General features: G+C 37.1%; 1 protein-coding gene across 1 annotated transcript; it reads right to left on the reverse strand.

Annotated features, from left to right (window-relative positions):
- Positions 1-227: 227 nt before the first annotated feature.
- LOC135689225 (uncharacterized) lies at positions 228-9,314 on the reverse strand. Its single transcript, XM_065206376.2, has 3 exons — positions 9,009-9,314; positions 3,939-4,134; positions 228-2,089 (listed from the first exon to the last, which is right to left on the reverse strand). The coding sequence occupies exons 1-3, from the start codon at positions 9,085-9,087 to the stop codon at positions 1,936-1,938; spliced, it is 429 nt and encodes a 142-aa protein (XP_065062448.2). The 5' UTR covers positions 9,088-9,314; the 3' UTR covers positions 228-1,935.
- Positions 9,315-11,145: the final 1,831 nt, after the last annotated feature.

Genomic DNA, 11,145 nt, shown 5'->3' on the forward strand with positions numbered 1-11,145 from the left:
AAATAAATTTGTTCACTTTCTTTGTGGTTTTATAAAAATGAAAATGAATTCGACTCATTTAATTGTGTTGAAACGGTATCATATCCAGATTGCAAGAATAAAACAGCAATAAGTAAGATTTTATTCAAGAAAGTGTTTTTTCCCGTGAAAAAGTTTAGGCCGGTTCGATTGTCCTGCTACGAACAACATTTACAGTAGATGAGAATTAAATTCAAAAAGGGTCTGGGTAACAAAAAGTACTTGGCTTAATACAAAAAGCTGACACACTAGCTAGCTATATACCTGCGCGATACCGCCACTAACATATTCTATATACATTGATTAATTACATTCGTTGTATGAGTTTTATAGACTTATACGGATAGGGAAGACGAGTCAAAAAAAGTGACAGCAAAAGAATAAGCAAGTGAACTGCTTGGCAAATTCAGCATCATGCGTCCGAATATGTCCCAAAGTTGTAAATGTCCGAAAACCATTTGCAGGAAGAATTAAGCCATACAGCTGCAACTACGCAGCAGCCACACAGCTACAGCCACTTGCATCTTATCATTCAAGGCTGTGAGCAGTCAAGTTATAGTTAGAATCAGGTTAAAGAACAGAAATGGGGGGAGGGATTATTGCATCGCTATGTTGTAATGCAGTTACCATTTGTGTGCGAATTTCATGACATGCGGCAATCAATTGGTACAATTCCATTATCAAATTATAAAAATTAATTAATATCAAATTTAGGTAACAATACAACAACACTGTATTAACCAATGTGACGTCATTAAATATACTCGATTCTACAGTCACAAACGTATGGTACAAATAAGTTAGCTTTCGTGCAGTGAGTTCATAAACAGAGTGATAATTTACAACGTGATTAACAATTGACATCAGATAAGCAACGAATCAGAGTCGAAGAATTGCGATAACTTGGCTGTTTTCTAACAAAACAATTTAACAAATATCTGTAACTGCAAAATGATTTAGACGAAAACATGAATGAAACCTGAGTACAAGAAATCCGAAATAAATAAAAATGCTTTTTCTAGTTCAAAAATTAACAGCAGTTGTGCCGGTAAAGAATGAAATCTTAAAAAAGTTGAATTGGATGGATTTAAATCCCAGAAGGCATTGCCGTCATACTGTCAAAGATCTTGCGGACAGCAACTCCCAAACCCTCTCTTTTTGTCTACACACATTTTTCTGGGTCTCGGGTTGATGATGCCTCGACTGGCCTCTTAATGAAAACACCAATAAGAAAGGTTTTCCAGATTCCAGATCAAAATACTTCCAGATAATTCAGTGCTTTTGCAAGATAAACGAAGCGACGTTCGATTTTAGTTTTGAAGTTATCACATAAATATGCTACCGTTAAAAGGAAATATATTCGAAGTGTAGAAATAAGTGTATCTAGCGCTAGGCACGATTGGCTCAAAACAAAAGATGTCTGATTTGCAGGCGAATTGTATTTACATTAAACATGTCAATAATTGAAACAAAATATTTACAAATATCAGGCCTTTGTTCTTCAAAATTGCCACATAACGATGAAAAAAACGAATATTTTCTGCCTAGACTAATCAACAAACACACCATCAAGATAACAGTGGCAAAGAACGGAAACAAAAAGTTTGTTTGCTAGAATGGCAGAAAAAATTATGACTTTGAGACGAGCTACTAGCAAGAGCGACTTTTTGTTTTGTTGTAAGTCATTTTTGGCAACTATTGGGTGGCTAAAGCATCCGTAGCAACCCCCCCCCCCCCTCCCCTTCCGCGGTCACTAGCTTCAAGACCAGGAACACGAAAAAGGATTCTCTCTATGATATTTGAATAAATGGCTGCATTCATTGTTGATAAGTCTAGGCAGATTACGTAAAATCTATTAATTTAATAGCAAACCGTGTGGCAATTTCGAAAGTGGGCGATGTAATGGCGACTATGTTCCTATGGGGACCGTTTTCTGTCCATGTTGCGAGCTTCCTTATTGCAGCAATGGTAAAATTTTCTAGTGAGCTTGTAGAATTTAGCACAAAACTCCATGGATTTTGCAAAAGCAAAATCCCATTTGTCTCCATGCACAGATGTTTTCAACTTGTCTCTGAAAATGAAATGTATCATGAAATCAATTCTGTCAATAAACAGCCGATTTATATCTAGGCAAAAATACATGCAAGGATCAAAGGCCTAACACTCTCCTGGAGCAGAGGTTAACTGTAGCGATTAATCATTCTGTCACTTAGGATTATATCTCACTCGAAGGCCTATAAAAACGCCTTAAGATAACTGACACAAACAAACCCTCTCCAGGCCAAAGTCTAATATATTCCTAGCGAACCGACCATAAAACAAATGCTTTCAAACTCAAACACATCAACAAAAGAAGATTGCAAAAACTGGCTAAATAGGCATTGCCGAAAGATTTGCAAATTTTGATGATATGGCCGACGAAGCCATATAAGCCACATCTTCCCTTAAGACATTCCACCCAGACATTATCTTACTCTAGGAGTGGGCAATTAAATTTTACAAGTGACCACGTGAGAAACCTGAACTGTACTGGATGGCAAAACCAACGATAAATTTAGACTGCGCAATGTTAATTTTCTCCCAATGTTAATATCAATGTTAATTTTCGCACATGGGCTTCGACACTGACTAGAAATGAGGGGGGGGCGGGGGGAAGGAAAAATTTTACACCTATAACAAAAGATTTTGTGAGAAGTTCTATTGTTTTTCAGAAAAGTGAGCTGCCCCCCAGCCCCCCTTCGTCGGAAGCCCTGGAGCAACAAGTTTTACTATACTTCAGCCGTTACTGGTTTCCAGGAAGATATCGATACCATGTCAATATTTAAATAAATATATGAAAGCATGCTGTATGTGGTGGAAAAGGACCCTTAAAAAAATATTTTAAAAAATGGAAAGATTTTCAAAATGAAAGTAACAAAATCATAAAGCATGAATATCATGACATATATTTTATAAATTTTTCAGTAATATTCTTATTGACCACAAACTCCTTTAGGCCGGACCGAAACGTCCTAAGGGCCGGACCGAAACGTCCTAAGGGCCGGACAGAAACGTCCTAAGGGCCGGACCGAAACATCCTAAGGGCCGGACCGAAACGTCCTAAAGGCCGGACTGAAACGTCCTAAAGGCCGGACCGAAACGTCCTAAGGGCCGGATGTGGTCCACGGGTCGTAAATTGCTCAGTTAACCTGTTTATTCTTCTCTTCTAGTCCGCTCATTGGATTTTGAACCCATTCATTCCCGCGTTATGTAATCTAATTTTGCTGCTTGCGACAGATATTTTCAGACACAAATCAATTTCAAATGGAATCACATATGAAGAAATAGGTGATCCGATTGATGTGGTAATTCGATACATTGCTTTCGCTTTGTGAAATCAACAGATAGTGCATTCATCATAAAAAAGGTGTCGTAAAGAGCAAGCCTATTTGTCACTGTTTGGCGGTTTAGTGGTTATTGAGAAAACTATTACCGCCTGTAGCCAAAATCAAATAAAACAGAAAAAATCATGAAACATTAACTTCAACAATATAGAAAAAGGGAAACACTTTTGGCACAATGATTTACTTGCCATGTTTAATACGTACCACGGAGCTTTGGAACCTATTTAATAATTGGGAGGAGGCGCCCTCCTAGACGCTACGTATTTAGGAATGCAATACTATTGGGAAAACAAAGAGAGGGGCTCATAAAGAATCATCATCAAAAGGTAAAAGCTTGAAGTTTAAAAGTGCTACTTTCTGAATGAACAGGGAGGTTTAGCCCCCCCCCCCCCGAGTCCCCCACAAACTCTCTTCTGTATGTACCTGAAAAGTCACGTTAATTTCCATCCAACTCACAACAAAACAACACGACAAGGAATACGACAACTTAACCTAAATTATGGTACACAGAAAAGGTATGAAGAGACAAGGCCGTACCTCATGGGCATGTTCATGCGAATAGTCGCTATATTCCTTGTGACGTAGCAGCTGTACTCCTTCTTAGCCGCTTGCCGTCCTATGCGACAGCATCGTTTTCTGTTGCTATTGACAACGCTTGGTCTGGTAGGCACAGGTCCTGCCAAGTCAATGTGGAACTGGAATGGCTTCTCTGTTTTTTCGAGTGCCTTGGCATCTATCAAGAAGAAAAACCGGATAAGAAAAACCGGATTAATATTACTATTTACATGTTCATATAACCAGAGGCTAAAACCCCGAAGAGATCACCAAAATAACTACTCATTATTCAATCTAAAATAAAAGACATTTTAAAAACACTTTAATTAGAAAGTAATCCGGTTTTGATTTCAAAACAAATCAATTGACTTCAACGCAGTAACTCAGGGTTTATGTGAATTTCCCATAGCTTAGAGATCCTTTCAAAGAACAGTTTGAAAACAAAAAATTGTTATTCACTCATTTTTAAAAAAACTCGATACACCATAGCATATAATCAACGAACCAGTCCAAGAGGATAGAGATCTAGAGAATCCAATGCCATCCTACAATCTGCATTCAAATTATAAAGAAAGAGCAAAGCAAAAGATGTCAGTTTAGCATCAACAGCGTATCTAACCGTGTCTAGAGTCAAGGCCTAGAGTTTAGCTGGATCGTCTACGTTCCTGAGTAGCATTTTGAACAAGATGTAAATACGAAGCCCCATACGAAATATTCAACCTGCCTCCTTTAATCAAAACATTAAAAATAGCAGAGACACGAATTTTCTTTTATAAATATATTGCATGTCTATTACGCTGCAGATGTGAGAAAGAAAGCAGAGGGCAGTGTCCCATCGATCTGGTATTTAAGTGAAGGAAACTGGTCTTTAGCATATAAAGAAGCCACTATGCCAGACCGGAATGGCTACACATCCAAAAAACTTTCTGTAGCTAAGGCTCGAAGGATACACAATGCCAAGCTTTGTTTAATGTGATGAGCAAAAATGACACATAACCATTAACCGCTGCAGTAGTTTCAGCGTTTGCAGGCAATTTTTCAAGAGAAATGAATACCGCTATATTTTAATACCAGTTCAAAACCAGTTTACTTGTCTTTCACTAATGCAAAAACAGCCAAAGATAACAAGTGAATCTTCAGTAAACATTTCCATTTAATCAAAAATAGCACCGAGTTAATCCTACTTCAAATCAGTAAAGATTTGTTTACCAGGCTATACCTTTGCAGTAACGGTCTTAATCCAAACTCGGTTAAGCTTCTATTTTCAATCAGCTGCTAGAGGCAAATAAGTTTGTCGACTTTCAATTGACAAATACTTTCTAAAACCTTATTCGCGTTGTATTAACTTAGGCCTCGGGGCATGCTTTTTTGCCGCTCCGACAATCAGCATAAGCGCCATTAAATCAAAGCCTCTTTTCGATTATACAATCCAAAGAGAGGCGGTCAATTTCTAAAGAAAACCTGCCTGTGTAAATGTCAATCATGACAATACATTGTTTACAGTGAATTCTCTTTCCATTTGGCATTTGTTTAACGATTTATGTTTTTCAAGCTCACCATAGATTGGTCGCTGAGCGAGGCTGTGAATATCCAGCAAGAAGTGTGATGTAATTAACTGATTCGCACGTTGTCTGTTTTCCTTTAATGGCTAGCTAAGTGACCAAAAACGGTGACCTAATTGCCTGTGACACCGATGACGCGAACATTTACGTACATTAGAATCATTAGTTACATCAAAGCGGTTGCATTAATTTCAGGAAAACCTCGAAATGAGCAAAGCCTCGCCTCTATTGTTTATTTATGACGAAAAATCGAAAGAATAAATGAATAAAGCTGGAGGTCAAGTAGGGACCCTGGAAAATGATAAAGAAAAACACCTTTCCAAAAAGAATTTATCAATAAGTTGATTAGCTGAAAGAGTTACCAAAAATTCCTTTTGGGCACATAGGGATAAAAGAAAGCCATTTTAGTATAGTTTCAGTGTTAGCCAAAACAGGTCATTCCCGACATAAGTGGCATGTCAGTTTCCAGTCTGTCTCGTATTAACCCGCAGTTGTTTTGAATGAAGCCAGTGAGAAACGTGATAAAATTTCCTATCGTAAAAGGAAAAAAATTATTATACTGTTGTCAAGTCAATGAATGGGCCTCTTCCATCTAACTGTCTCTTCATTCTGAACAAAACAAAAACAAAATCCGCTAGCAAACAATTTGTTCATTCAAAAGATATATCCTATAAGCCACAAAACAGCGCAGGGCGCGAAGCTGACTCTGCACTGTGCTTGACCTGAGTCGCTGAGCCGAACCGCGTCTTCTTCAAAAACAGAGAAAAACAGTTCTGCAGACTATTTGGCCGTGAGCTCTTGTCTCGCTCTTTGCAGCCCCGAGCAGTAGAACTCGCTAATCACCAAAATTTGACTCTATGAAACCAACAAGAATTCCTCAATTTTGATCCACAGAATGTGAATTAGGGAACTGAGACCGTAACCTCAACAAGACACCTAAATTTTCCTGAAATTGGCCGCTTTTGATAAAGCAGGTATAACTTCTAAAAGAATGCATAAATACTCGTCTAGTATTGGTTTGAACTTTGAAGATTGGTGTGTCATGGGTGTGGCCTAGCTCCTTCACGCAATTTGCACCTTAGCATGGCGGCTGTCGGCCCATTATGTAAAGCAACGAATAGATAAAAGGAGTGTATACTGGGACGCAATCCTTGTTTCAATACCATGTTCCGAGATTTGCAGATTTAAATCCGTAAGATAAATATTTCCTTTGAAACGCTGGAATAGAAAACGCAATAGGAGGAGAGCGCGCATTGGAAACATTTTAATGTTTAATTGGCATTTAAACTGGAATGAATCCTCTTATTGTCCAATAAATAGGCATTGATACGAGATCATATTAAAACCTAATGCCATGGATCAGAAAGGGATTTTTGCTAGTGATCATAATAGCATTAAGATTAAATGTATGTTCAAAAGTATGATACAAATAGCATTAAATTGAATGAGGTGGATGCTCATTGATGGATATTTCCAAATCTGCCAACCTTTTTATTACCACATCACAGCCTAAGCCGAGAATAGAAATTAATCCTCCATTTTTGACTGGTAGAACCCTACGGAGAAGTTCCATTAAACCAGCTGCCTATCATTTTTATTTAATGAAACCTTTGTAGCTATTTTGGTGGCACCTGAAATATTCATAAGGGCATTAAAACTTGTTGTCAGCTGTGTGAAACTCTGTTGTAATTTAATTAAAATTTCAAATGCTTCTGCATGATCTTGCACCGCTCACAGTTTACTGGCTACAGCCAGCATATCCCAGTGTTGCCAAAGCTACCAAAAGACCATGGATCTGATTTCCTGATACCAAAGATTTACACACCAGAACAAAGCTCTATGTGGGGCATAATTTAAGGCAGATCTAGAAATTTAAAAATAAACATACAAAAGAGAGAAAAATTAATCAAGACCGTATGCATTTCTTTCTCGTTACATTAAACATTTTTCTTTAGGGATTTTCAAAACAACAGGAAATCTGGATAAAATTGTTCAAAAATTATATTTCTTAGGCTGAATTCACAAATTTTGTATTTTGTTTGCTATCTTTCAAACTCAATAATTCTTTTAACTGGGGTTCAGTAAGAATGGGACACAGTTAATCAAAGGATGAGTTTTTTCAACATAATTTTTCTAAAGTGGCAAAAGTATTAGTTTTCAATGCTACTTTGGTTTAAAACTTTTACTGATCTTTTTAAATCAGCAAAATAATGAAATAGTTGTTCTATTCCTAACCTGTGTCACTTGGGTGCTAAAAACCCACACCCATGGGACTTGAACTGTGCAGTATCTGCATTTTGTCACCAAATTATCCTCACTGAGACAACAGAGACCTTTGTCACAAGAGCAATATTGTCAAAGGAAGTCTCAAAGACCCCCTACCCCCCTTCACCACCACCAAAATTAATCCACGGAAACAGGATTACAAAAATTGGAAATGTCACCTCTAGTGTGCTACAATTAGGTGGAAACCCAGTTAATTGAATAGCTAAGTAATACAATCCATTAAAAGTCTTTAAGTGACAGGAAATGACCTTGAAATGTAAAAACGAACAGAAAAATGCTCATTGTACTATGTTTCCTTCCATAAAATCAAAAATTATAAATGAATCCTATAAACTCTCTTAATATCCCCTGTATATGGATGTTTCTTTTGTGTAGATGTCAGATCCTCATTAACTCTTCCTTCCTCAATAAATTCCCATCCTCAGTGTTAAGTTTAAAAGCTTAAGTTTAACAAAAGTAAAATTTCTAGTAAATTCAAATCAACATTAGGATTGAAATATCTACTGAAAATACTTTAATCACAAAAACGGACAAGGAAATTTTATGTCCTTTTACACAGAACTTCAACTTTATGAAAAGACATGACTCACCATGACCAAAAACAAACGATAACTATACGATGTGGTGATTCACGTTTCATTCATTAAAAGAGGTTGTTGTCGGAGTTTACAAATCTTTCAAATCAAAACAGGATTTCGTTGGCAATATGTAGGATTATGGAGAAACACGATCGAATTCTTTCCACGAGGAACGTTTGAGGCAAATTTTCAAAATCACATGTCAGAAGCACAAGAAAGGATATAAAAGAAAATTAAAACTGAAAACTGAGGTTATGTCCACCAAATTGACGGAGAACACTACTAAACCAAAGTCACAACCTTCAAGCCAGCAATCGTGGTTGGGTGAAACCACTAAAGGCCAACTGGGGAGCATGTAAACAGGGAAGTGAGTTTCGGTAACCTCTCCATCATTGATGCCGTGATGTTTTGAAACCATGAGAAATTGTCAACAAGCTCCATGACAACACGGAAAATTATTTTGATTTTAACTAAAGAATGCATTTGAGGTTCAGGTCAGAAAATCAATAAACTGACTTTTCTATCAAAAAAACGTCGGTTAATTGAATAACAATATCAAAACATACCACAGATTTGTAAATAAACACCTAAAATTCACACGTGAAATAAACGTCGATAGAGCATACCCGAATTCCTTGGGATTCCAGCCAAAATCAAAACTGGACAAACTAACATTATCACTTTGAAAAACCACCTCCAGGACATTTTCCTCGCAGATTTGTTGCTCTTTTCCTGTTTTTGATTCGAAGGGAAAATTGTTGCCAGCTCGTTAGATCTGAATCGCAAGTCGAATTTGAAAACTTTTCCAGAAAAGCTTTTAGTCTTTAATCAAACGCAACAATATTCTAAATTACGCTAATCTGCAAACTTTCTCCTACAACTGCTATCATGAATGAATCTATGGTAAATGAAATATCCGCCTCTATTTATGTGATTTGATTTGATCCGAACACCAATCATGCGACATGGCGGTCAAGAGCCCATATTTTGGCCTCTTCCTGACCCCAAGCCCTTCCTAGCAACCTCGCAACAATGCAACGCAACCACAGCCAAATTCATTGAGATGGTCAAAATAGAGTTGATGAGGAACCACTTTAAAAATGAGGTAGACTTTAAAAAAATCAAACAGAGCCTCAGTATTCTCAAATATGTATGTGTTTGAGCCCAAAATTATTCCCATATCATTCTTACGCGACACTAAATGTTAATTTGGCAAGAATCGAGAAAGAGAGTTTGAATCTTTGATTCTGCAAAGGAAAGCATTCTAGAAATGAAACATTCTATCCCAATACAAGCTTGATGAGTTCTAACATAAAAGTCACGCTTGTCATTTTTCTTCAAAAGCGCTGATAAATTAAAAAACTAGCCTGTCGATGACATTTCGAACCTGGCTATTACTCTTAATTAATTATTAAATTTGGTAGAAAAGGCTGTTTCTAAAATGAAGTTTACAGAAGATCCCAATCAATATAAACGACATAGTCTTCTGAATTTGAAAATGTTACGCCCCAAGACCCCTCCCCCTCGCACAACAGCTGGTCACTAGAGGAAAGCGATTACGTCACGTGATTTGTGACATTCATTTTGAAACATAGAAGGACAAAAAGACTCAACCGAGAGTCGAGACGAGCAACCGAGACATAGACGCCCAAAACCAAGTAACGTTTCGCTCTTTGAATATGATTCTATGTAGTTTCGCTACAATGATGTTTCGCAACCCATGTATATTAAAATGAAACAATCGCTTTATTAACTCGCTTTGACGTCTTATTCTCTCACCTAAACAAGAAGCAGGAACTTTTCTGGAGTTTCGCTTCTATCATGGGACGAAACGGTAACCAAGAGCAGAATCATTCATTTGATCCTTCTCAGTTATAGAAAATTAAAGTTAACCAACACAAACCAAGTTACCTATAATTCTTATTCTAAATTGTTGAAGTTTGCAATGATTCTCCTTGAATACACATATAATATTTTTAAATCCTGGCAATGAAAAAGGAATGTTGTGTGACTCTTTAAAGCGTGCTTGCTTCACTTCTGGAAACATACCAAACGTTTAATATCTCCCTTTTCTTACCAAAGAGAATTCTTTCACGCAATCACGGAATTTTTACAAAATATCAACGGAAGTGGCAATACAATGCCTTACCAAAAAATGCGAAAGCAAAAAATTTAGAGTTGTGTTTGTTTGGGAGCTGCACGCAGGGGCGTAGCTAGCGGGGCTTTAGGGGGTGTGACACCCTTCCCCCAAAATACTTCATGATGTCATCTGTAAATATTCAGCTTGTCTTCAAAATCCTTAGTTTGTCAGTAAAATCATGTAGATGAAATAGCACCTAAATTCTTCTCCATTTATGTCTTCGTCGGTAAATTCGTCTATTGATGACCCTCCGTCCCCTTGTCTGGAAGGTCAAGCGACGACACTGCATGATATTTAGGAAAACAAGATAGAATTTCGTTTTTCATACTCTATATTTTGCATAGATGCCTAAAAATTTCCATTTTTAGCAAAAAGTCTCGAAAACACATCTATTTTGATCATAAGAATTTTTTCAATGTAAATAACTTCTACTTAAGGATATTTTTCCTTTCATTCTATCAAGTAGAGCAAAGGGCTTTCTATTTTCAAATGTAAGATGTTTCCATTTCAGTTACAATATTTCCGTTACTGAACAGAGACAAAGGCCACCTGCAAGCAAAAAAAGACAGACCTGAACAGTTGGCATTATTGATTTCGAGTCTTTGAAATAATTTTAGCCCAAA

Source organism: Rhopilema esculentum, chromosome 9, assembly GCF_057945365.1.
Source record: "Rhopilema esculentum isolate cy_ngs chromosome 9, ASM5794536v1, whole genome shotgun sequence".
NCBI lineage: Eukaryota > Metazoa > Cnidaria > Scyphozoa > Rhizostomeae > Rhizostomatidae > Rhopilema > Rhopilema esculentum.